This window comes from Salmo salar, chromosome ssa09 (assembly GCF_905237065.1).
Source record: "Salmo salar chromosome ssa09, Ssal_v3.1, whole genome shotgun sequence".
NCBI classification, from domain to species: Eukaryota; Metazoa; Chordata; class Actinopteri; order Salmoniformes; family Salmonidae; genus Salmo; species Salmo salar.
In genome coordinates, this window is record NC_059450.1 from 16,863,611 (window position 1) to 16,891,338 (window position 27,728).

At 45.2% G+C, this 27,728-nt stretch overlaps 1 protein-coding gene across 3 annotated transcripts in view; it reads left to right on the top strand.

Annotated features, from left to right (window-relative positions):
- Nucleotides 1-27,728, top strand: part of ralgapa2 (Ral GTPase activating protein catalytic subunit alpha 2) — a 150,695-nt gene that overhangs the window by 71,363 nt on the left and 51,604 nt on the right. For all 3 annotated transcript variants that reach the window (XM_014210400.2, XM_014210399.2, XM_014210401.2), the window contains 13 exons: nucleotides 7,826-7,954; nucleotides 9,899-10,027; nucleotides 10,220-10,278; nucleotides 12,106-12,214; nucleotides 12,903-13,013; nucleotides 13,125-13,193; nucleotides 13,483-13,620; nucleotides 16,700-16,880; nucleotides 18,636-19,431; nucleotides 19,912-19,983; nucleotides 21,634-21,757; nucleotides 21,863-22,018; nucleotides 25,214-25,372. In XM_014210400.2, coding sequence (XP_014065875.2) covers nucleotides 7,826-7,954; nucleotides 9,899-10,027; nucleotides 10,220-10,278; nucleotides 12,106-12,214; nucleotides 12,903-13,013; nucleotides 13,125-13,193; nucleotides 13,483-13,620; nucleotides 16,700-16,880; nucleotides 18,636-19,431; nucleotides 19,912-19,983; nucleotides 21,634-21,757; nucleotides 21,863-22,018; nucleotides 25,214-25,372 — 2,232 coding nt within the window. The remainder of the gene's footprint in view (nucleotides 1-7,825; nucleotides 7,955-9,898; nucleotides 10,028-10,219; nucleotides 10,279-12,105; nucleotides 12,215-12,902; nucleotides 13,014-13,124; nucleotides 13,194-13,482; nucleotides 13,621-16,699; nucleotides 16,881-18,635; nucleotides 19,432-19,911; nucleotides 19,984-21,633; nucleotides 21,758-21,862; nucleotides 22,019-25,213; nucleotides 25,373-27,728) is intronic.

A 27,728-nucleotide genomic window follows, 5' to 3' on the forward strand; every position in this document is an offset into this window, starting at 1 on the left:
ATGTACTGGCCTGTCTCCTGGTAGCGCCTCCATGCTCTGGACACTACGCTGACAGACACAGCAAACCTTCTTGCCACAGCTCGCATTGATGTGCCATCCTGGATGAGCTGCACTACCTGAGCCACTTGTGTGGGTTGTAGACTCCGTCTCATGCTACCACTAGAGTGAAAGCACCGGCAGCATTCAAAAGTGACCAAAACATCGGCCAGGAAGCATAGGAACTGAGAAGTGGTCTGTGGACCCCACCTGCAGAACCACTCCTTTATTGGGGGTGTCTTGCTAATTGCCCATAATTTCCACCTGTTGTCTATTCCATTTGCACAACAGCATGTGACATTTATTGTCAATCAGTGTTGCTTCCTAAGTGGACAGTTTGATTTCACAGAAGTGTGATTGACTTGGAGTTACATTGTGTTGTTTAAGTGTTCCCTTTATTTTTTTGAGCAGTGTATTTCATTCCATTTGTACAGAGCCTTTAAAAAGTTTTCACACCCCTTGACTTTTTCCCCAAAAAAATTGTTTCACAAAGTGGGATTAAAATTGTGACAGAATTTTGTGTAGATCATTGACAAAAAAAAACTGTCAAAGTGGAAGAAAAATGTGAACATTTGTAAAACATATATAAAAAATAAAACTCTAATACAGTGGTTTCAGAAAGTATTCATACCCTTTGACTTATTCCGCATTTTGTTCTTACAGCCTGAATTGAAAAGTTATGAAAAAATATATATATTATCACCCATCTACACACAATACCCCATAATGACAAAATATACGGTATATATTTTATTTATTGAAAATGAAATTCAGAATTATTTCATTTACATAAGTATTTGTACCCCTGAGTCAATACTTTGTAGAAGCATCTTTGGCAGCAATTACAGCTGTGAGTCTTTCTGAGAGCTTTCCACACCTGGATTCTGCAACATTTTCCCATTTAAAAAAAATATATATATTTTTTATATTCTTCAAGCTCTGTCAAACCATTTTCAGGTCTTGCCATAGATTTTGAAGCAGATTTAAGTACAAACTGTAAGTTCCATTCAGGAACATTCACTATCTTCTTGGTAAGGAACTCCAGTGTAGATTTGGCCTTGTGTTTTAGGTTAGTTTAGGTTACTGCTGAATGAATTTATCTCCCAGTGTCTGTTGGAAAGCAGACTGAACCAGATTTTCCTCTTGGATTTTGCTTGTGCTTAGCTCCATTCCGTTTTTTTTTTTTTTTTACCAAACGGCCAGTCCTTAACGACTACAAGCCTATTCATAACATGATGAAGCCACCACTATGCTTGAAAATATGGAGAGTGGTACTCAGTAATATGTTTGGAGCAAATCCAATGCAACACTTTGTATTCAGGACAAAAAGTGAATTGCTTTGCCACATTTTTTGCAGTATTACTTGAGTGCCTTGTTGCAAACAAGATGCATGTTTTATATTTTTATTCTTTACAGGCTTCCTTCTTTTCACTCTGTAATTTAGGTTAGTATCGTGGAGTAACTACACTCAGCAAAAAAAGAAACGTCCCTTTTTCAGGACCCTGTCTTTCAAAGATAATTCATAAAAAATCCAAATAACTTCACAGATCTTCATTGTAAAGGGTTTAAACACTGTTTCCCATGCTTGTTCAATGAACCATAAACAATTAATGAACATGCACCTGTGGAACGGTCGTTAAGACATTAACAGCTTACAGACGGAAGGCAATTAAGGTCACAGTTATGAAAACTTAGGACACTAAAGGAGGCCTTTCTACGGACTGAAAAACACCAAAAGAAAGATGCCCAGGGTCCCTGCTCATCTGTGTGAACGTGCTTTAGGCATGCTGCAAGGAGGCATGAAGACTGCAGATGTGGCCAGGGAAATTATTTGCAAAGTCCGTACTGTGAGACGCCTAAGACAGCGCTACAGGACCAACAGCTGATCGTCCTCGCAGTGGCAGACCACGTGTAACAACACCTGCACAGGATCGGTACATCCGAACATCACACCTGCAGGACACGTACAGGATGGCAACAACAACTGCCTGAGTTACACTAGGAACGCACAATCCCTCCATCAGTGCTCAGACTATCCGCAATAGGCTGAGAGAGGCTGGACTGAGTGCTTGTAGGCCTGTTGTAAGGCTGGTCCTCACCAGACTTCACCGTCGCCTATGGGAACAAACCCACCGTCGCTAGACCAGACAGGATTGGCAAAAAGTGCTCTTCACTGACGAGTCGCGGTTGTGTCTCACCAGGGGTGATGATAGGATTCACGTTTATCGTCGAAGGAATGAGTGTTACACCGAGGCCTGTACTCTGGAGCGGGATCGATTTGGAGGTGGAGGGTCCGTCATGGTCTGGGGCGGTGTGTCACAGCATCATTGGACTGAGCTTGTTGTCATTGCAGGCAATCTCAACGCTGTGCGTTACAGGGAAGACATCCTCCTCCCTCATGTGGTACCCTTCCTGCAGGCTCATCCTGACATGACCCTCCAGCATGACAATGCCACCAGCCATACTGCTCGTTCTGTGTGTGATTTCCTGCAAGACAGGAATGTCATTGTTCTGCCATGGAAAGCGAAGAGCCCGGATCTCAATCCCATTGAGCATGTCGGGGACCTGTTGGATTGGAGGGTGAGGGCTAGGGCCATTCCCCCCAGAATGTCTGGGAACTTGCAGGTGCCTTAGTGGAAGAGGGGAGTAACATCTCACAGCAAGAACTGGCACATCTGGTGCAGTTCATGAGGAGGAGATGCACTGCAGTACTTACAGATTTTTGCCCCCCCCCCCTTTGTTCAGGGACACATAATTCCATTTATGTTAGTCACGTGTCTGTTGAATCTTATGTTCATACAAATATTTACACATGTTAAGTTTGCTGAAAATAAACGCAGTTGACAGGGATAGGACGTTTCTTTTTTTGCTGAGTTTACTATGTTGATGATCCATCCTCAGTTTTCTCCTATCGCAGCCATTAAACTCTAACTGTTTTAAAGTCACCATTGGCCTCATGGTGAAATCATGAGGCCTCTCCGGCAACTGAGTTAGGAAGACGCCTGTGTTTTTGTAGTGACTGGGTGTATTGCTACACCATCCAAAGTGTAATTATTAACTTCACCATGCTCAAAGGGATATTCAATGTCTGTTTTTGTTTTTTTACTCATCTACCAATAGGTGCCCGTCTTTGTGAGGCATTGGAAAACCTCCCTGGTCTTTGTAGTTTAACCTGTGTTAGAAATTCACTACTCGACTGAGGAACCTTGGTGTGGGGTACAGAGACGAGGTAGTCATTCAAAAATCATGTTAAAGCTGCAGTTTGTTACTTTTTGGGCCACCTAACCAAATTCACATAGAAATGTGAGGTATAGCCTCCCGAGAGGCACAGTGGTCTAAGGCACTGCATCGCAGTGCTAGCTGTGCCACTAGAGATTCTGGGTTCGAGTCCAGGCTCTGTCGCAGCCGGCCCCGACCGGGAAACCCATTGGGCGGCGCACAATTGGCCCAGCGTCGGGTTAGGGGAGGTTTCAACCGGCAGGGATGACCCATCTCGCACTAGCAACTCCTGTGGCGGGCCGGGCGCAGTGCACATTGACACGGTCGCCAGGTGCACGGTTTCCTCTGACACATTGGTGCGGCTGCCTTCCGGTTTAAGTGGGCATTGTTTCTCGAAGCTGTGCGGCTTGATTGGGTTGTGTTTCAGAGGATGCAGGGCTCTTGACCTTCGCCTCTCCTGAGTCCGTATGGGAGTTGCAGCGATGAGACAAGACTGTAACTACCAATTAGATACCACGAAATTGGGGTGAGAAAGGGGTAAAAGTGACAACATCAACAAAAAATGTGAGGTATAGATCTATCATTGACAGCAAGTCTAGGAAGAGGTAGATCTGTTTGTGCTCTATTTTCATGCTTCCTGTTCTTAAATTTTGTTTTGCACATCAGCTGAAAATACAATATTTTTGGTTATTGGAAAGATATTTCCCAGTAGTTTAGATGTTACAGTGATTCTCTACACTGCTTGCTTGTTTTGTCACAAACTTACATTTGGCAAACTATTTGAATTTTTGCGATTTTTGTTATATGCAAAAAGTGTTGTTATAAGTATTCAACGAAGGGGTTGAATACTTATCGACTCAAGACATTTCAGCGTTAAAGTTTAAATGTTTTATTTAGTCTTCCCTGTGGCTCAGTTGGTAGAGCATGGTGTTTGCAATGCCAGCATGGTGTGTGCAACGCCAGGGTTGTGGGTTCAATTCCCACGGGGGGCCAGTACAATTTTTTTTTTTTTATTAAAATAAAAATGCATGAAATGAAATGTATGCATTCACTACTGTAAAGTCGATCTGGATAAGAGCGTCTGCTAAATGACTAAAATGTAAATGTAATTAATTTGTAAAAACATAATTCCACTTTGGCATTATGAGGTATTGTGTGTAGGCCAGTGACAAAAAAAAATCTAAATGTAATACATTTTTAATTCAGTCTGTAACACAACAAAGTGGAAAAAGTCCAGGGGTGTCAATACTTTCTAAAGGCACTGTAAAGACTGAGGCTCATTTCCTGTGTGCCTTCAACACGGCAGAATGAAAGGGTTTTAAGAAGCCTCCTGTCGGGGTAGTGTTAATGCACCTTTTGTTGAGCAGAGCAGGCCAATCCCACTGCCAACCCTCAGCCCCACCACACAGGACCAATTCCCATCTCTACTACCACACATTCATTTCACAACCAGCTCCCTCTACTTACATGCACAATGGAAATGCTTTGTAGGTTTGTCACTTGCCTTAAAATGCTCATTTCAGGCAATCAGTCGACAGTTTGTTGGCAGCTAATTACCACAGACTGTTCGCACATTACGCCTTTCAGAGGTCAATTACGTCAGAAATGATGGTAAAATGGGCCTCCAAGCCTTAATGCTTCAAACCAATTTTTGTCTTCTGCCCGCGCTGTGTATGTTTTGACTTGTTCCTTATTGCCTGCTTGTTTTTATATTCCTCCTTTGTTCCCCCTGCTCTGTGTTTACAAAGGCTTAATTTGAGGTGATTAATGTAGCGGGTGGGTGAGTTGGTAGGGGCAGTGTGGGGGTGGAGGTGTGCCGGGTGTTTTGTTGAGGTGCACTGGGGTTTAGGACTCGGGGAGACACGGCCACTGTTTGAACGACCTGATTTACACACATTTACAGCTACCCAGAAGGCAGGTGTTCCCGGGCCTGGATTTTGTCTGTGCGCGCACATACTAGAGGTCGACCGACTATGATTTTTCAACGCCGATACCGATTATTGGAGGTCCAAAAAAGCCGATACCGATTTAATCGGTCAATTTATTTTTTTTATAATGCCAATTACAACAATAGTGAATGAACACTTATTTTAACTTAATATAATACATCAATAAAATCAATTTAGCCTCAAATAAATAATGAAACATGTTCAATTTGGTTTAAATAATGCAAAACAAAGTGTTGGAGAAGAAAGTAAAAGTGCAATGTAAGAAAGCTAATGTTTAAGTGCCTTGCTCAGAACATGGGAACATATGAAAGCTAGTGGTTCCTTTTAACATGAGTCTTCAATATTCCCAGGTAAGAAGTTTTAGGTTGTAGTTATTATATTATTATAGGAATTATAGGACTATTTCTCTCTCTACGATTTGTATTTCATATACCTTTGACTTATAGGCACTTTAGTATTGCCAGTGTAACAGTATAGCTTCCGTCCCTCTCCTCGCTCCTACCTGGGCTCGAACCAGGAACACATCGACAGCAGCCACCCTCGAAGCAGCGTTACCCATGTAGAGCAAGGGGAACAACTACCTCAAGTCTCAGAGCGAGTGACGTTTGAAACGCTATTAGCGTGCACCCGGCTAACTAGCTAGCCATTTCACATCGGTTACACCAGCCTAATCTTGGGAGTTGATAGGCTTGAAGGGGTGGGTATAATTTGTGGAACGTTCCAACAGGAATCTGTTCCAAAAAAAGTAAAGTAAAAGGTTGCCAACCAACAACGCATACAAAGTAGCAACGCGTACAAACCTAGCTAACTAGCTGCCGAATAGGCATCAACTCACCACGTAGCTTATTCTTAATGTTTGTCCATAGGCAAACAGACATGTGAGGACAGACATTTTTCGGAATAAACGTGATGAGTGAAAAACGCAATGAAATAGACCACTCCCTACCCCGTATCTTATTCTGCCGCTATACAACTTTGTATGCGTTGTTTTTTGGAAACCTTGTTATTTACGAAGTTTTTGGAATAGATTCCTGTTGGAATGTTCCACAAATTATGCCCACCCAGGTTGAAGTCATAAACAGCGCAATGCTTGAAGCAGAGCGAAGGGCTGTTTGAATGAATGCTTTTACGAGCCTGCTGCTGCCTACCACCGCTCAGTCAGACTGCTCTATCAAATCATAGACTTAATTATAATAAACACACAGAAATACGAGCCTTGGGTCATTAATATGGTCGAATCTGGAAACTATCATCTCGAAAACAAAAGTTTTTTTCTTTCAGTGACATACGGAACCGTTCCGTATTTTATCTAACGGGTGACTAAGTCTAAATATTCCTGTTAGGTACATTGGTGCAACGACAGTACTTTTTTCGCAAATGCGCTTGTTAAATCAACACCCGTTTGTCGAAGTAGGCTGTGATTCAATGAAAATTAACAGGCACCGCATCGATCATATGCAACGCAGGACACGTTAGATAAACTAGTAATATCATCAACCATGTGTAGTTAACTAGTGATTATGTTAAAATTGATCGTTTTTTTATAAGTCTAATGCTAACTAGCAACTTACCTTTGCTTCTTGCTGCCCTCGCGTTACAGGTAGTCAGCCTGTTAGTCCTTGTGGAGTGCAATGTAAGGTAGGTGGTTAGAGCGTTGGACTGGTAACCGAAGGTTGCAAAAACGAATCCCCCCTGAACAAGGCAGTTAACCCCCGTTTCTAGGCTGTCATTGTAAATAATGTGTTCTTAATCTGACTTGCCTAGTTAAATAAAGGTGTAAAAAAATATATATATCGGCAAATACCGATTACCGATTGTTATGAAAACTTGAAATCGTCCCTAATTAATCGGCCATTCCGATTAATCGGTCGACCTCTAGCGCACACACACACACTGGCTTACCAAAGATAAGCGGGCAAACCGGTCTCCCCTTATGTAGGCCTTTTCCATTCTTATCTCATAAAGAATTTCAGTTCACTCCTGACATTTAAGGCAACATGACTGTACTTTGACTAGCCATCAGGGTAATAAGATGGTCGTCGACCATTGTTATTATGGAGCTGTACTATCTGTAGCTGTACTATAGAGAAATCCCTCTTTTTAATGTCAGCATCCATCTGGCACAGAGAGCGCACTGTGTACCTGAACAATACCTTATCCCTGGCTTTAATTACGTGTGTGTGGAAAGTTGCTGGTCTTTTGTTCCACCATTCTCCCTCCTTTGTGCTGTTATCAACCCATCTGCTGCCTCTTTCTCCCATTCCCCTCTCTTTTCCTCCTCCACCTCGTTCCCAATCTCATTTTTTGTTTTGTAAAAGATGGACTGTGAAATTCTGTGCTCTCCCGAGTGCACTGTTGTCATATTTATGCTAATTTGGGAAGGACTACTATGCTATCGTTCCTTTCCAGAGCTCAGTGCCTGTCCATTCCCCACAATACACTCAGAAATACATGCAACCTGCTTAGAAAACAGGTGTGTTTTACTGATCGTTCAACCAATCAATCCATTGACCATAACCGTGTGTGTGTGTGTGTGTGTGTGTGTGTGTGTGTGTGTGTGTGTGTGTGTGTGTGTGTGTGTGTGTGTGTGTGTGTGTGTGTGTGTGTGTGATCCCTCCCAGGACATTCTGAACACGGTGATCCGTTCCTTTTCCCCGCGCTTCTTCTTCCTGGGCCTGCCTGGCTTCACCATGCTGGTGGGAGACGTCATCACCGCTGCAGCACGTGTCCTCAGCAACGACTCCTCCGAGGTACGCAGGTCTACACACACACAATATGCCAAGTCTTACATTGTATTAGTTACAACTGAATTATATCAGTTGGCTAATGTAAATATTATAGTGCAATATTTGATGTAATAACATTTAAGGTCATTCAAACCTCTCTGGGATATGTGGGACGCTACCACCTCGACAACAGCCAGTGAAATTGCAGGGCGCCAAATTCAAAACAACTGAAATCTCATAATTAAAATTCCTCATACATACAAGTATTATACACCATTTTAAAGATACACTTCTTGTTAATCCAGCCACAGTGTCTGATTTCAAAAAGGCTTTACGGTGAAAGCAAACCATACGATTATGTTAGGTCAGCGCCTAGTCACAAAAAAACATACAGCCATTTTCCAGCCAAAGAGAAGTCACAAAAAGCAGAAATAGAGAGAATTAATCACTAACCTTTGATCTTCATTAGATGGCACTCATAGGACTTCATGTTACACAATACATGTATGTTTTTTTTCGATAAAGTTCATATTTATATCCAAAAATCTCAGTTTACATTGGCGCGTTATGTTCAGTAATGTTTTGCCTACAAAACATCCGGTGATTTTGCAGAGAGCCACATCAATTTACAGAAATACTCATGATAAACTTTGATGAAAGATACAAGAGTTATGCATAGGATTATAGATAAACTTCTCCTTAATGGAACCGCTGTGTCAGATTTCAAAAAAGCTTCACGGCGAAAGCACACCTTGCGATAATCTGAGTACAGCGCTCAGCCACCAAAACAAGCCATACAGATACCCGCCATGTTGTGGCGTCAACAAAAGTCAGAAATGGTGTTATAAATATTCACTTACCTTTGATGATCTTCATCAGAATGCACTCCCAGGAATCCCAGTTCCACAATAAATGTTTGTTTTGTTCGATAAAGTTAATCTTTATGTCCAAATACCTCCTTTTTGTTTGCGCGTTCAGTTCACTATTCCGCATGCACTAAGTCCAGACGAAAAGACAAAAAAGTTCCATTACAGTTTGTAGAAACATGTCAAACGATGTATACAATCAAACTTTAGGATGTTTTTATCATAAATCTTCAATAATTTTCCAACCGGACAATTCCTTTGTCTTTAGAAATGAAAAGGAACGCAGCTCGCTCTCACGGCCGCGTGGTGACTTAGCTCATGGCATTCTGCCAGACCCCTGATTCCAACAGCTCTTATTCTCTCCCCCTTCACAGTAGAAGCATGTAACAACGTTCTAAAGAGTATTGACATCTGTCTTCCCTGTGGCTCAGTTGGTAGAGCATGGTGTTTGCAACGCCAGCATGGTGTGTGCAACGCCAGGGTTGTGGGTTCAATTCCCACGGGGGGCCAGTACAATAAAAATAAAATAATAATAATAAAATATATGAAATGTATGCATTCACTACTGTAAGTCGCTCTGGATAAGAGCGTCTGCTAAATGACTAAAATGTACATCTAGTGGGAGCCTTAGGAAGTGCAATATGACCCCACAGACACTGTATATTGGATAGGCAATCACTTGAAAAACTACAAACCTCAGATTGTACACTTCCTGGTTGGATTTTTTTCTCTGGTTTTTGCTTGCCATATGAGTTCTGTTATACTCACAGACATCATTCAAACAGTTTTAGAAACTTCGGAGTGTTTTCTATCCAAATCTACTAATTATATGCATATTCTAGCTTTTGGGCCTGAGAAGCAGGCAGTTTACTCTGGGCACCTTATTCATCCAAGCTACTTAATACTGCCCCCAGATCCCAAAGAAGTTTTAAACATATTGTCCTAAACATCATACTGAAGTTCAGATTGGAGTGTGTTGAATGTACTACGCTGAATTCAACACAAGGTCATAAGGCAGCAGCTCTTGGATGAATTTTCTGAAAGCATAATGTTTCATGTTCTGTAGCCATGATGATGGAAGCGTTTTATTTTCCTCTGAAAGGCTCCGAGGATAGAAGCACAGACCGTCCTTGGGTCGCTGGTCTGTTTTCCCAACCTTTATCTGCAGATTCCACTACTGCAGACCGTTCCCGGAACTGATGACATCGTCGTCGGGAACGAGGACATCAAGGTATTCAGAGTTCTTCCATGTCCTTTGACCTTTTTAGTAAATGCTCAGACAGCAAACTCATTTAAAAAAAAAAATGTATAGCAGTTCCCTGTAGTTATAAAATTTGTATTTTGATGGATAAGATGGAATGTTTGGATGGTATGTGAAGTGGATTGATCATTATCATGTCTTCTCTCTGCCCTTTCCCTTCAGGACTATCTGGTCAACATCTTACTGAAGACGGCACGGAATGAACCCTATGAAGCGGCCAGGTATGGAGGGATAGGGGTGCAGAATAAAGGTGGTTTGGAAGCAATGGGACTGATTGTATCGAGTGGATTAAGATTCATATTTCAAATAAGTAGCAGATTGAAATAAAATACACTGCTCAAAAAAATAAAGGGAACACTAAAATAACACATCCTAGATCTTAATGAATGAAATAATGTTATTAAATACTTTTTTCTTTACATAGTTGAATGTGCTGACAACAAAATCACACAAAAATAATCAATGGAAATCCAATTTATCAACCCATGGAGGTCTGGATTTGGAGTCACACTCAAAATTAAAGTGGAAAACCACACTACAGGCTGATCCAACTTTGATGTAATGTCCTTAAAACAAGTCAAAATGAGGCTCAGTAGTGTGTGTGTGGCCTCCACGTGCCTGTATGACCTCCCTACAACGCCTAGGCATGCTCCTGATGAGGTGGCGGATGGTCTCCTGAGGGATCTCCTCCCAGACCTGGACTAAAGCATCCACCAACTCCTGGACAGTCTGTGGTGTAACGTGGCATTGGTGGATGGAGCGAGACATGATATCCCAGAGGTGCTCAATTGGATTCAGGTCTGGGGAACGGGCGGGCCAGTCCATAGCATCAATGCCTTGCTCTTGCAGGAACTGCTGACACACTCCAGCCACATGAGGTCTAGCATTGTCTTGCATTAGGAGGAACCCAGGGCCAACCGCACCAGCATATGGTCTCACAAGGGGTCTGAGGATCTCATTTCGGTACCTAATGGCAGTCAGGCTACCTCTGGCGAGCACATGGAGGGCTGTGCGGCCCCCCAAAGAAATGCCACCCCACACCATGACTGACCCACCGCCAAACCGGTCATGCTGGAGGATGTTGCAGGCAGCAGAACGTTCTCCACGGCGTCTCCAGACTCTGTCACGTCTGTCACATGTGCTCAGTGTGAACCTGCTTTCATCTGTGAAGAGCACAGGGTGCCAGTGGCAAATTTGCCAATCTTGGTGTTCTCTGGCAAATGCCAAACGTCCTGCACGGTGTTGGGCTATAAGCACAACCCCCACCTGTGGATGTCGGGCCCTCATACCACCCTCATGGAGTCTGTTTCTGACCGTTTGAGCAGACACATGCACATTTGTGGCCTGCTGGAGGTCATTTTGCAGGGCTCTGGCAGTGCTCCTCCTGCTCCTCCTTGCACAAAGGCGGATGTAGCGGTCCTGCTGCTGGGTTGTTGCACTCCTACGGCCTCCTCCACGTCTCCTGATGTACTGGCCTGTCTCCTGGTAGCGCCTCCATGCTCTGGACACTACGCTGACAGACACAGCAAACCTTCTTGCCACAGCTCGCATTGATGTGCCATCCTGGATGAGCTGCACTACCTGAGCCACTTGTGTGGGTTGTAGACTCCGTCTCATGCTACCACTAGAGTGAAAGCACCGCCAGCATTCAAAAGTGACCAAAACATCATCCAGGAAGCATAGGAACTGAGAAGTGGTCTGTGGTCCCCACCTGCAGAACCACTCCTTTATTGGGGGTGTCTTGCTAATTGCCTATAATTTCCACCTGTTGTCTATTCCATTTGCACAACAGCATGTGAAATGTATTGTCAATCAGTGTTGCTTCCTAAGTGGACAGTTTGATTTCACAGAAGTGTGATTGACTTGGAGTTACATTGTGTTGTTTAAGTGTTCCCTTTATTTTTTTGAGCAGTATATTTGATGAATTGTTGAATTCAAGAAAGAAGTATGGAGAGGTAGTGTAATTGAACAGAGATGCAACAGCAGTAAGTGAGTGAATGGTCCCATAGCGTATATCAGTATTCTCACTGGTCTGCTGTGTGTTCTAGGTGTATAGCTGTATGTAGTCTGGGCCTGTGGGTATGTGAGGAGCTGATGCAGCAGAATATTCACCACCGGGTCGAGGATGCCATCAATGTTCTGGGCGTAACACTAAAGGTCAGTGCGTTTTATGCGTCAGCGCCTGTGAGTGACAACGTGTTCTGTGGTGTGACTGAAACATCTTTATTTGAAGACCTCTGCTCCCCTGTGTATCAGTGGTTAGATGCAGAGGGAACCAGTGCTTTCTGGGGTTGTTTGGGGAAAGAGCTCGAGGGCTGTGGTGTAATTTCCAGGCCACTCGCTCAGTGGATGCAGGCCAATTTAAGCAACCACATCTCTCCTCTAGTTTCCTACTATTTCAGTCCTTCCTTCTAATGGCGCAGTAATCACTTCCCAACCAAACTTGACACACACTCTGCCGGCCCAAAAGAAAGGGGATGTTAAAGGGGTGGAGGCGAGGCAGGGCTGCTTTTCTAAAAGCAGGTGCTAAACTCTCACGGTCTCTTTTTGTGTTGGGCCATTTCTGCATTGTCTGCCCTTGTTATATGTCAAGAGGCTCTCAGCCAGAAAACAGGAAGTTTCATTACTGTGCCCTGAATTCCAAATTACTATGTTCAGCTGTCTGCCAGTCAGTCCATTAATGAACTGTAATTTGAAAGAAAGGTCATTGCAGAAATAAGACATTTTCATACCTTTTTCTGTTGTGCCAGATGGTCCCCGTCCTAGTTTTGTACAACTACTCATCCTACGACTTCCCAGAGTTTTTAACCTGGATATCTTGTTCTCCTGTCCCCTCTCTGGTCAGTTTGGGAACAAAGCTGTGGCTCAGGTAGCCTGTGACCTGTTCCAGCTCCTCATCTCTCACTGGGAACACCTCCAGAGGCTAGAGTGCTCTCTCCCAAAGAAAATCATTGAGGCAGGTTTACACGGCTCCTCTTCACCTTCCTGATATGAGACATGCATATTCACTATCACTCGCGAAATACATGTCGTCAAAGTATCCTCATCTTTGTTTCGTCCCATGCAGATCTTTGTGGCCACTATAGCATTTCTGTTGCCGAGCGCAGAGCACTCGACGGTGGAGGCTGACAAAAAGGTACAGGAAATTGAACCAGCATAAAATGGCTGAAGTCTGAAGGACCCTTTCTTCATAGATATAGCAAATGCACTTGCTCAGGAATCTTGTTCTATCTGTCTCCCCCCTCCTGCTTTCTGTTTCTTTCTCCAGCCCTGACTCTCCCACTTTCAGTCCCTCTTTACCTCTCCCCATTGCTCATCTCCTCCCTAGCTGCTTTACTAATTATATTTGCCTGCATGAGGCTTCATTGTGTGTGTGGAGGGCACTGGGCTAATGGAAAAGCCTCTCCTCTCTTTGTGTGACTCAGCTGATGGTGTCTTTGCTGCTGTGCCTGCTGGACTGGTGCATGGCCATGCCCCTGAGTATGTTGCTGGAGCCCATCACCATGCCCGTGCTGGAGGACCCCACATCCCACAAGGCCCCTCTGCTCGACTACATCTACAGGGTGGGTAACAGAAAATAATAGTGTCATAGTAATTTGTCTAACCCCCACCACAGCCCTCTTCAGAAGCCCTATTTGACATTTTGAAATGTGTTCCATGCCGCCTTGGAAATGAAGTTTCCAATTTTTGCTTCCAGTTTCTACTGTTATGTGAGAATGTCCACCAAACCACCTCACCTGTTCGGTAATGCACATGTGATACTCAAACATTCATTTATAACAGGGAAGTATTTTTATCTTACTTTTTCCCCGATTGGGTGTTTGAACCCTTATTTGGGGCGGCAGGTAGCCTAGTGGTTAGAGCGTTGGACTAGTAACCGGAAGGTTGCAAGATCGAATCCCCGAGCTGACAAGGTAAAAATCTGTCATTCTGCCCCTGAACAAGGCAGTTAACCCACTGTTCCTAGGTCGTCATTGAAAATAAGAAATTGTTCTTAACTGACTTGCCCAGTTAAATAAAGGTTAAAATACATTTAAAAAAATAATAATTTTGTGAATAAACACAGGAAGAGGCTGAGCTAAATGAATGAGGTATTATTCAGTGGAGGTTTGACAGATGCGGTCAAGAACAAACCTTTATATAGATGTCACCCCTGATAAGAAATGGTCAAATTATTTAAATATGCCTTTGTCCACTTGATAAGCCTGGATTTAAAAGCCTGTCTACTTTTGAATTTAATATCTCTTAATATGGGAGAGACTGCAGCTGTTATGTAGGAAATAAATAATAAATACATTTAATTGGTTGTTTGTTCTATTGTGCACATACAAGTAAAGTGTCACTTAATATCATCCTTGGTACATCAGCGTTACCCTGATCTTACTGAAATGCTGGTCCTCTTCTTTTATATTTGGACAACATTTAATGTAATAAAACCAGAAAAATATCACACACACACACAAACTACACATCTCTACTGGTCTCCCATATCAAATGGACTTCAAACTATACTCCCCCCAAAAAACACTTTCTTTTAAATATTTTATACTCAGTCTTTTAAGCTAGGCACTCATTTACGGTCCAGTAAACCTCACAAAATGAGTCAAGCGTTTTGTCTAGTTTGTGCATCTCTTTTGGATTTGTTATAGTAACTCGTTAGTTGTGTCTCATACCAAATCGTCAATGAACAGATTCAACTTAAAAGTGACCCGTTCATACGCTGATGAGTAAAGATGGAACATTTCTGCACCTCAGGATTTGAGCTTGGTAGTTGGTGTATTTGTGTCTAACAGCATGAGGCTGGTCTGTGCAAAAGGCATGATTGATCTGGACCTTATTGGTTCACTGGACCTCCATACCGTGTCCTCCATCTGCTCTCTGCCTGCCTCAGCAGCTGCACCCTCGCTCTGTTTTTGTGTGTGTGTGTTTGCTTGTGTGCATGTTTTTGTGCATCCATGAGTGTGTGTGCATATGTGTCTACACGTATCCATGTTTGTTCGGGTGTGTGTTACCTTCCTGGAACTGTTGCTATGCGAGGTGCAGCCACTTAGTCGTCAAGCAAAGAGGAGCTTTTTTTCCCCATCCACAGAGGAACCACTTTGGGGCTTTGGTGTGGCAGCTGTTTGGTTCTGGTCTTTTCACCATAACCCCCCCCCAATGCCCAGAGGACTGTAAGGCATTATAATCCACATACTGTCTGCATTTCCCCACACAATACTGTTTCAGATGACAGGACCTGCACCTCTCCTCTCTGAGGCTCAGCCAAGTGTGTGTGTGTGTGTGTTGAATGGGATTAGCCATTCATTTACATAGACCAGCCTCCACAATGGGTTTACCAAGTCCACCCTCTGTGTGAGAGGCCCCACCGTTTGCTATTGTCTGGTATGTCAGGCATAGCTTCCAAATGTTCTTTTCCTTTTTACATTAACAATAAACAAAAACCTACTTTGAGAAAAACCAGTAGATAACTTATCATTTACATACTTCCAAATACTTCCACCTACTTCCAAACATAGGTGTTTGTGTGAGTGTCTGAGTGCGTGTGTTTGTGTGCGTGTGGTTGCGGGTGTGTGTGCGGGTGCATGTTTGTGGCAACATGAGCAGAGGGATAAAGTCTTAATTAAATCAAACAGAGGTAACCTGGCCAATCAGTGTAATCAACTGGACTAGCACGTCTTATCTAGCCCTGCCAACCCAACTTATCTAGCCCTGCCAACCCAACTTATCTAGCCCTGCCAACCCAACTTATCTAGCCCTGCCAACCCGTCTTATCTAGCCCTGCCAACCCGTCTTATCTAGCCCTGCCAACCCAACTTATCTAGCCCTGCCAACCCAACTTATCTAGCCCTGCCAACCCAACTTATCTAGCCCTGCCAACCCAACTTATCTAGCCCTGCCAACCCAACTTATCTAGCCCTGCCAACCCGTCTTATCTAGCCCTGCCAACCCGTCATTTCTAGCCCTGCCAACCCGTCTTATCTAGCCCTGCCAACCCGTCTTATCTAGCCCTGCCAACCCGTCTTATCTAGCCCTGCCAACCCGTCTTATCTAGCCCTGCCAACCCGCCAACCCGTCTTATCTAGCCCTGCCAACCCGTCTTATCTAGCCCTGCCAACCCGTCTTATCTAGCCCTGCCAACCCAACGGGCCACACCATCTGTTATGCAGATCGATACTCACTCATCACAGGAGAGAGGTGGCAGTGAAGCACCTCTTCTCCTTCAGGTGGAGGCTCACCATGGCAACAGACCATATAGTACCCCTACGTGTGTGCCTGAACCATTCAATGCTCGCGTCCCTACCCGGGAAGCTCTGCGTTTGAGATTACTGTATCCTTTTACATTGACTTGCCTAGTTACTTCCTTACTCTGTTTCAGTTACTGGAAGGTCAGTGTTGTTCAGGTGTTCACTGTCTCCCGCTGCCGGCCAGTCCCAACTGATATTCTGTAACTCTCAGGCAGACTGGGTACTGTCTGTATGAGTGTGTAATGTGTCTAATTTCTGAGTCCCTTGTATTTGTTGATGCTGTGCAGCAAGCCACACAAAGAAACCGCAGCAGTGACTGCATGCAAGGCTCCCACTCTCTTTCTCCTGTGGTGTTTTGAACCGCGCTAGGAGCTGACTCCTACCCTCTGTCCCGTAGGTGTTACACTGCTGTGTCTCTGGCTCCAACCTGCACACCCAGCAGAGCCACTACCTCCTGAGTCTGTCTGACCTCTCCACTGACTACGACCCCTTCCTCATGCTGGGCCAGGTCCAGAGCTCAGAGCCCCTTCTCTCGCACACCGCTGCAGACTTGGGCAGCCTGCTCACCGTGGCCGAGGGTAAGGAGACCAGAGACCTCGCCGCCGTCACCGGCCTCACTACTGTCTCCAGCACAGCGTGAGGCAGAATGGGGAGACGAGGTGCCACCCGTTTAATACCTGCTGTGTGGGAGATTGCCCTGGGCTGACAGCGAAATGAAAGGAGGGTTGTGTGCGTTTGTGTGAGAGTGTGCGTTTGTGTGAGAGTGTGTGTTTGTGTGACAGAGCGTGTGTGTTTGTGTGACAGAGCGTGTGTGTGTGTGTGTGTGTGTGTGTGTGTGTGTGTGTGTGTGTGTGTGTGTGTGTGTGTGTGTGTGACAGAGAGAGTGTGTTTGTGTGACAGAGCGTGTGTGTTTGTGTGACAGAGAGGTGTGTGTGTGTGTGTGTGTGTGTGTGTGTGTGTGTGTGACAGAGAGTGTGTGTTTGTGTGACAGAGAGTGTGTGTGTTTGTGTGACAGAGAGAGTGTGTGTTTGTGTGACAGAGAGAGTGTGTGTTTGTGTGACAGAGAGAGTGTGTGTTTGTGTGACAGAGAGAGTGTGTGTTTGTGTGACAGAGAGAGTGTGTGTTTGTGTGACAGAGAGAGTGTGTGTTTGTGTGACAGAGAGTGTGTGTGTTTGTGTGACAGAGAGTGTTTGTGTGACAGAGAGAGAGAATGCTTGTGAGTGACCTGTCATCTAAGGTGTGTGTGCCCAGCTGCTGCTGTTGGTTTTCTACATTACTCTTCCTCTTCCAAACCACCTGGGAAATGAGCAGTGGGTGAACTACAGGGAGATGTAACCTTTAATATGTTCCCTTCCATTTGGAGCTTGCTACTCCATTAAATGTAAATGTTTTTAACTAACATTGACTAGACTAACTCATGGAATGGAGTGTTTTAAGAGGTAGGCATTAGCGCTCTGCCCCAGGGAGAGGGCCCATTTATAAAAGAGACATCTAAAAATGATTTTTATTAGTGACCTTGTAGTGCCATTAGGTTATGTATTAGAGTATTCCTCTGCTCATCCAGAAGTCCGTTGTTTCGACAACAAGAACCTACCCATTGATGCAATGTTGGCTAAGCCTAGCTGAAATATCTAGCTTATGTCATTACTTTTCATACAGCGCTCCAAAGTCCAGAGAAATAACAAACGGCCTCAGAAGACCAGCCAAAGAGCACTATGCATTTCCCTTTCAGCTCACATTGATTAAGTCTCATCAAAGGCCCTGTGCATCTACAATGCGGCGCACTGCCCGCTCTCTAAAGAGCTTTCTCCACTTTGATGAGCCGTGATGGTATTGATAGCACTGTCACTATGCAGAGCTTGTCTTGTTTTCCCCGCGTCGTAACATGGTATCTCCTTTTCATTTGAGTCGTCCTGAGCATGTGGATCATTTACATAGATCTGATTCGGGGGGAGTAGTGCTCTGTTCACTGTTGCTTTAAACTTGTTGGTCTCATTAGCACCCTGCCGGCCTTTTCTCTCCTCCCGTTGTAACAGACTCAATGGCCTTTTCAAAGTCGTCTCCTATGATTAGATGCTACCTACTTGCGGCAGAGGTGTGCCATTGTGAGAAATGAAAAACGACCCCATTAGTGATTTATAATGGGTAAGCTGGCTTTGTGTTGAAAAGGTGAGCGGATCGAGAGCACGTCTACGCGTGGTAATGTGGTTCAGGAAGACGGCAGCCCAAGTTCAAGGTGTTCAATTCTGTATCCTGACTTCACTGTATGAAATACACTGATCACATCTAGCGACTGCACGCGGACTTTGAAATGGTTTGTCTCTGCCCTACAGAGAAGAAAAGGCGGAACGTGGAGCTGATCCCTCTGACGGCACGGATGATCATGACACACCTTGTGAACCACCTGGGCCACCATCCCCTCAGCGGTGGTCCCGCCCTCCTACACAGCCTGGTCAATGAGAACCACGACAACCCCTTTGTGGAGTCATCAGAACTCTCCTCTGAGGTGTTCAAGAGCCCCAACCTGCAGCTGTTTGTGTTCAACGACAGCACCCTGGTGTCTTACCTCCAGGTGCCCTCGGAGCTCTCTGGTCCAGGGGAAGCCCACGACAACTCCTCCCAGGTACGCGTCATCGTCAGGGACATCTCTGGAAAGTACTCCTGGGACGGAGGGGTTCTCTACCGCACCCAGGAGGGAGTCAATGGGATGCATCAGGCGAGTGAAAACTCCTCCAACCACTCCGCCACCAAGCCCACCTCGCCGGGGACCTCTGAGCGCTCCTACCCCCCAGGCTTGGACTCCCAGTCAGGCTGTGAGGAGGTGGATGTCCTGGACCAACTCCTGGAGGACCTGGGCAACAGTAGCCCTGAGTGCCTACCCCAGCCCCGGCTGAGGCTCAACCAGCCAGCCCCCTCTCCCTGTGGGATGAACCTGGAGCTGGAGGGGGCCATCGTGGAGGCCATCCTCAGGCAGACACAGCAGGAAGAAGAGCAGGTGAAGAGGTGGAATGCAGACGTGAGCGTCAAGGCCGCCAGCCAGAGAGAACCCACTCCACAGGAGCCCAAAGCCCCTTTCTACTTCTGCAGACTGCTACTCAACGACCTGGGCATGAACTCATGGGACCACAGGTACAGAGCCGAGCACAACACCACCACGAACACAGCTGTAGACTAGTTAGAAGAATACCTTGCAGAGAGAGAGAAACAGAAAGGCCGGAAAGGCCTGGTAGGGTGTGTAGCCTGTTAATCTTATCACCACAGGGCAACTGTGCCCAACTGTTTTCACTCAGGTCCACCTTGGCAGGTGGCATCCTTGTAATGAGAGGCTCACACCTCTGGGGAAGGAAGCAGAGACCCCCTCCACTAGATTAGTAATGGCTCCGAGCCCAATTTAAACCTCTACACCTATTATTTCTCAGACCAAAAACCAAACTGAAACATGAAACTTTCCTATCCTACTTTCAGTGTGTCTTTTACCATTCAAATAATAATTAACAGGCACAGGCTTTGCATTGGTACACTGTAAAGTACCATCTGGTTGATCATTTTGAAAATTCTAATAATTGTCAATGGGTGCATTCAAGTTCAGTTTTGTTTATTCCTTTTCAGGAAAAGCTTTCATCTCCTGAAGAAGAACTCTAAACTCTTGAGAGAATTGAAGAATTTGGATTCCAGGCAGTGGTATGTTCTTACCCGCTAATTTTTTAGGGGCCCTTCAGCACACACTGTATCCCTAGATAACATTGGCACACATGATGTGCTTCTTGTTAGGTATTTAAAAAAAAATCTACTGAATGATGTATCATAGTGTTTAATTTCTAATGAAGACCGTTTTTTTTTTTTATATAAACCAACCTAGATTTCAGCTGGCTATATTCTAGTTAAGCCTGCAATCCATCTCTGCCGTTTCTCTGAACCTAAACCCACTAATGAAGCATCCCTTCCTCAAAATCAGTAAAGATCACACTCAAGGCGAGACGTATTAAAACAGCTCCGAACTTCCCTCCTTCTCTCCTCCTAATCCACACCATCTCAGGCTGATCGCAGCGCACACACACACACACACACACACACACACACACACACACACACACACACACACACACACACACACACACACACACACAGCGATCAATAGGCACTCCACACTGTTAATGACCGAGGCTTATTAAAGAATACCCCCAGGATTGGGCCTCATTCTGCCAGACCAGCGAGCATACCTGGGCCGCTCATGGCAACCTGTGTCGAAACATGCAAAATTCCCCCGATTTTACACAGAGCCACTCACCACCATGGCAACACTGAAGCACATGTGTGGAACTCTGTCTGCACTTGTTTTGTTTGTCACATGAGGTGGTGGGGGGAGGATGGGGAAATGGGGAAAGTGCACTCACTCTAACACACACGCTGCTCGCTCTAATATTAGACCATATTTGCGCCAACTATTTTTTTTTTAAACATTTTGCTGTATTGTGTGGAGGTGTGTGGTTCACATTTCAGAGCACGCTGATCTTAAACGGGGGTTGAGTGTGGAGTAGGGATGTGCACGGATATTCAAATACTGAAGACAAAAATGTATAGGCCTATTGTAACACACAGGTGTTTTCTAAATTAAATGACAATATTAATGTGGCATTGTTACATACAAGGATATACCATGACATTTCAAGTTATTAAGGTAATAAAAGCAACAACAGAAACCGTTTCAATGTAGATTGTATGACGTTCGTCCCATGACAATGACTGGTTGTCTTCGTGAGTAGTTTGTTGTTAATGTTTGCCAATCAAAGCGACAAAGAGGCAACATGTGTAGTGAGAGTTCACGAATGCAATGCGACATGGAATACAATTACGGAATTAAACGTTAGCGAAATGAGAAGGAGTAGGCGACAACGAGCAACCAACAGGTAGGCTGCTGTTTTATCCGAATGGGGTTGGGGAGAAAGCGCAAAACGTGACCTCATTTAGCTAGCTAGATTCTCTAGGCTACTCCAGTCAAGACAGACAAGCACTGTTATATGGAATGATAAATAACATTGCGCCTGCTACAAGTTAGCTCGTCTTGATTTGTAGCCGAGTTGCGTCTCTCTGCCTCCATCTGCTCACTCCCAAATCACCAGCCGCTCCGCAGCAGTAGAGCGCCTCACCCTCTCGCAGCCGTGCTCAGGTTAAAAACGTACGTTACCGAAACCACACGTATTTAGAATGTCCAGATACCCGTCGACAATTCATCATACTATACGAAATCATTTCAGACCCCTGGATGACGAACAGTGTAATATCATCAGGGCCATTGTTCTAACAACAAGTCTTGTGTGTTTTGTCTTACAGCAGAGAGACGCACAAGATCGCTGTGTTCTACATCGGAGAGGGTCAGGAAGATAAGTGCTCCATCCTGTCCAACAGCGCAGGCAGCCAGGCCTACGAAGACTTTGTGTCTGGCCTGGGATGGGAGGTACACAAACACACAACCCTGCAATATCTCTCGTCTCTCTCTCTCTCTCACACACACACACACACACACTGACATCACTCTCCTAACCGTGTTGTGTGCCTTCAGGTTGATCTAGCCACCCACTGTGGCTTCATGGGAGGGCTTCAGAGGAACGGCAGCACAGGACACACTGCTCCGTACTACGCTACCTCCACGGTGGAAGTCATCTTGCATGTGTCCACACGCATGCCGTCCAACTCGGACGACTGCCTCACCAAAAAGGTACGATTACTCCCCCTAGATCCAAGAAGTTAACGTCAGAAAAGCCTGCAAAAGGGAAGACGATCAACAACAAAAACTTGTTTGTTGGTTTGCCATTGACTGAAAAAGCTCCTTAACCTAAACTGGTTTAATTACCTATCACTACACTAATAATGTCGCAAGGTCCACAGTCCTTCAAACAATGTAATGTCTGCGTACAAAACTAGGCTCCAAACACAGTGTGTACAGAGTGAAATGGCCTCCGAGCCCTGTCTGTCTGTGTGCCGTCTTGGGTCTTCAATCTGTGCTAAACTGAGGTCAGGTGGTGTAACTCCTGGGTTCTGGCACTGATTAGTAAACTCTGGGCAGGATGAGGAGTAGAGAGAGAGGCAGGCGTGTAAGAAGGGGCATGTGTGGCTATGGTAATGACCGTGATTCCCGGTCCTGTTCCCCCCTGCCTGGGTGCTGTGACCGGGGCCCAGATTCAGCCATTAGCTGTCCCTGTCAGTGCAGGCGCCGGGCCGATGCCTGCAGGACGTTTTTATCCAATTCCGGCTGTGACTGCGGGAGCGATCGATGGCGCTTCAGCGGTTTACCTGGCTGTAGCACAGGCAGCAGCAGTTAGCATGGAGAAATGAGCCGCGAGGCCCCTGCCCGAGCCACCAGTCTTCTCATATGCTGTCCCATGGAGAGAGGAAATTCATCAGGCCATCCTCATATACCCCCCCCCCCCCGACACATCTGCCCTTCTCCCCCTAAAAAACAGCCCTGCACCGACCCCATACTAAACCTGTGCTCAGCGGCTGTGGAAATTAGTTTGATTTTGGCAAGCTGGTGTGAGGCGCTGGAGGGGTTGGAGCATGCCTTCGGCCCGCTTCGATTCATTTGATTGGGAGCCCCTGTAATTGCACCCCACTCTTCCCAGAGCCCCGCGCTAGCCAAAGGCGAGACAGAAATTGGCAGCTCGGCGGCGCGTGTGGAGGCTAACGGGGACAGGAGGGAGGGGGATAAAAAATTGGGATGAAAAAGAGGCTTTATCGGGCAGGAAGTTTCTCTGTCAATTTACATATAAACTTTCAGCCTCGCCCGACCGCCTGCTCTTAACTGCATACTGTGTCGGGTGGGGGAGGGCGACGCTTTCGCTGGCCAGAGTATCTGAGCGAAAGCAGGAAAGAATCAATGGGCCCCAAGCTACACCAAGAAGGAAAACGGAAAAAAACATAAATTCCTCCAATCCAATTGTGGGCTTTAGGGCAGAGTAGTGCAGCGCCTAGCAGCAGCTGGCTGTAGTAATGCGGTTGTTGGAGCGACCTGGGAGGTGGGGGTCAGGCCATGTAGGGTCCTAATGTCAGAGCGAGGGGCGCTCGGCCGGCCCCACACTCACAACCAGCACCAGGGCTTAACTGAGCTCTGTGTTTTTAGAAGGGAGCACTTGTGCTGCTGAGAGGCCTGCTGTGCTGTGTGGATGGGAGGTCACTGAGGGTTAATTGGACAAGGGCCTTTGACTTAGGCCGCACACAGGTGTGATTCTATTGGCACACATAGCTTCAGGGATGTGATTCTTCGCCTGATTTAATCAGAATTTCCTGCCTTTCTCACATCCTCCTCTACTCATATATCATTGAAATCTACCTAACCACAAACCCATATCCTCCTTTTTCTGACTTTGCATGTTCTCCTGACTCCTAATCACATTCCCTGGTCTTTTACTGAGTTACAGTTCATATGAGGAAATCAGTCAATTGAAATAAATCCATTAGGCCCTAATCTATGGATTTTACATGACTGGGAATACAGATATGCATCTGTTGGTCACAGATACCTTAAAAGAAATGGGCCTCGGGATCTCGTCATGGTATTTCTGTGCGTTCAAATTGCCATCAATAAAATGCAATTGTGTTTGTTGTCCATAGCTTATGGCTGCCCATACCATAACCCCACCATCACCACGGGGCACTCTGTTCACAATGCTGACATCAGCAAACCACTCGCCCACCGGAGAGAAATTAGAACATTCAATTCTCTGCCAACAGTTCTGGTGGACATTCTGGCAGTCAATTGCACACTCCTTCAAAACTTGAGACATCTGTGGCATTGTGTTGTGTGACAAAACTGCATATTTTAGTGGCCTTTTATTGTCCCCAGCACAAGGTGCACCTGTGGAATGATTTATGTTTAATCAGCTTCTTGATATGCCACACCTGGCAGGTGGATGGATTATCTTGGCAAAGGACAATTGCTCACTAACAGGGATGTAAACAAATTTGTGCACACAATTTGAGAGAAATAAGCTTTTTGTGTGTATGGAAAATGTCTGTGATCTTTTATTTCAGCTCATGAAACATGGGACCAACACTTTACATGTTGCGTTTTATATTTTGGTTCAGTGTAATATTCAAATGTTAATTAAAATGCTTAGGATTTTTGTGGGCAACCTCGACATGCATATTCAACATTCTTGGTTAATTTGTGCCTGTCTGGTCTGACCTGACCTGCACTGGAGCCATTGATCCTTGTACAGATGAGATGAACCAGGGAGCACGGTGTTCAATCACCGTGTTGTGGATTTGTTGAACATTATTCCATTACCATAATTAAGGGCTTATAATAGAATGTGCTAATTGCATTTTTTTGGGTGGCGAGGCCATGTTTTCTTAATGGCTCATTAGACCCAAGTACATTGGCAGATGTTTTCTTCCTCCTCTCAGTGAGTGAGTGAGTCAGTCGGTGAGGAGGCAAAGCCTTGATTTTGCCACATAATCAGGGACAGGAGTTTTTTGGGCGGAATGGCCGCCCTTAAACCCATCACTCAATGTCCATGTCAGCCACAGCACTGAGGGAAGACTGTTCTCTCACTTCCCCTCTGCCTTGGTTGAAAAAGACTTCTACAGTACATTAACTATCTGCCAATTTCCTGTCATTTCTGTCCTGACTTCATTTGTATTTATGAATAGAACATGGAAATTGGACGCAATTTTATGTCTTTAGAGTAAAGTTAATTTCAATGATTGGTTTTAAAATGCTCAATTTAATGTTTTTTTTGTGGTTTGAATTTCCAGTGGAAATTCAAATGATAAGATGCTTTGTCACAACACCCAGAGCTGTGGTAATCTCTTAACCTAATATTAAAACATTTCTATAGGAATAACAAATGTTCTTTCTGACCGTTGTGGTCGCCGTGGCCATGTCTAAACCCTGTGGTTTGTTCTGGTGCAGCTGCGTCACCTGGGCAACGACGAGGTTCACATAGTGTGGTCGGAGCACAGCAGGGACTACCGACGTGGCATCATCCCCACTGACTTTGGCGACGTGCTGATCATCGTGTACCCCATGAAGAACCGCACGTTCTTCATCCAGATCATGAAGAAACCACAGGTACTAGAGATCAGCTGGCAGGCTCAAAACCTAAATGGCTTTTGGAGCTTGTTTCTGCACTTGCTTGATTTATTTTCCACTCAATCTGTGTGTGTAATGGATAAACTATTTTACTTACTGTCTTTTTATCATTAAACAAATTGAATGGGACTCCTTCAACATTTCACTGCTTCAGCACATCCAACTCTATGTTTGGAAAAAGGTATCAGCTGTCTGATCTTCACTTAGAGAACCCCCTCTCCTTACTCATGTCCCTCCAGACTGCCTTGTTGTTTGAGTGGGTTACCTGTTTGTCTGCCTGTGTGTCTCTGAGATGGACGCTCTAATGCCCTCCTCTTTCACTCCAGTCCATTACCCTCACTGTGGGTATGTGCTCTGAGGCAGTCAGTGTCGCTCACCTACCTTTCATCTTGGTTCTGAGCCGCTGCACACACAGCTCTGGATAGACTGACTGGCTGGGTCAAAGACTACAGGTCACAATGTAACCATCTACGGTAGGCTAGGTTATTATATACAGTGCCTTCAGAAAGTATTCACATCCCTTGACTTTTTCCAAACATTTTTGTGTTACAAAGTGGGATTAACATTTATTTAATTGTCCTTCTTTGTCAATGATCTATACAAAATACTCTAAGTGGAAGAAAAATGTGAACTTTTATATATATATATAGATAGATATAAAAAATATATATATATAATAATATACACTGCTCAAAAAAATAAAGGGAACACTTAAACAACACAATTTAACTCCAAGTCAATCACACTTCTGTGAAATCAAACTGTCTACTTAGGAAGTAACACTGATTGACAATAAATTTCACATGCTGTTGTGCAAATGGAATAGACAACAGGTGGAAATGATAGGCAATTAGCAAGACACCCCCAATAAAGGAGTGGTTCTGCAGGTGGGGACCACAAACCACTTTTGAATGCTGGCGGTGCTTTCACTCTAGTGGTAGCATGAGATGGAGTCTACAACCCACACAAGTGGCTCAGGTAGTGCAGCTCATCCAGGATGGCACATCAATGCGAGCTGTGGCAAGAAGGTTTGCTGTGTCTGTCAGCGTAGTGTCCAGAGCATGGAGGCGCTACTAGGAGACAGGCCAGTACATCAGGAGATGTGGAGGAGGGCAACAACCCAGCAGCAGGACCGCTACCTCCGCCTTTGTGCAAGGCGGAGCACTGCCAGAGCCCTGCAAAATGACCTCCAGTTGGCCACAAATGTGCATGTGTCTGCTCAAATGGTCAGAAACAGACTCCATGAGGGTGGTATGAGGGCCCGACGTCCACAGGTGGGGGTTGTGCTTACAGCCCAACACCGTGCAGGACGTTTGGCATTTGCCAGAGAACACCAAGATTGGCAAATTCGCCACTGGCGCCCTGTGCTCTTCACAGATGAAAGCAGGTTCACACTGAGCACGTGACAGACGTCACAGAGTCTGGAGACGCCGTGGAGAATGTTCTGCTGCCTGCAACATCCTCCAGCATGACCGGTTTGGCGGTGGGTCAGTCATGGTGTGGGGTGGCATTTCTTTGGGGGGCCGCACAGCTCTCCATGTGCTCGCCAGAGGTAGCCTGACTGCCATTAGGTACCGAGATGAGATCCTCAGACCCCTTGTGAGACCATATGCTGGTGCGGTTGGCCCTGGGTTCCTCCTAATGCAAGACAATGCTAGACCTCATGTGGCTGGAGTGTGTCAGCAGTTCCTGCAAGAGGAAGGCATTGATGCTATGGACTGGCCCGTTCCCCAGACCTGAATCCAATTGAGCACATCTGGGACATCATGTCTCGCTCCATCCACCAACGCCACGTTGCACCACAGACTGTCCAGGAGTTGGCGGATGCTTTAGTCCAGGTCTGGGAGGAGATCCCTCAGGAGACCATCGGCCACCTCATCAGGAGCATGCCCAGGCGTTGTAGGGAGGTCATACAGGCACGTGGAGGCCACACACACTACTGAGCCTCATTTTGACTTGTTTTAAGGACATTACATCAAAGTTGGATCAGCCTGTAGTGTGGTTTTCCACTTTAATTTTGAGTGTGATTCCAAATCCAGACCTCTATGGGTTGATAAATTGGATTTCCATAGATTATTTTTGTGTGATTTTGTTGTCAGCACATTCAACTATGTAAAGAAAAAAGTATTTAATAAGATTATTTCTTTCATTCAGATCTAGGATGTGTTGTTTAAGTGTTCCCTTTATTTTTTTTGAGCAGTATATATAGAAATGTATATGAAAAATCAAACACCAATATATCTTGATTAGATAAGTATTCAACCCCTGAGCTTCTTGATATGCCACACCTGGCAGGTGGATGGATTATCTTGGCAAAGAACAAATGCTCACTAAC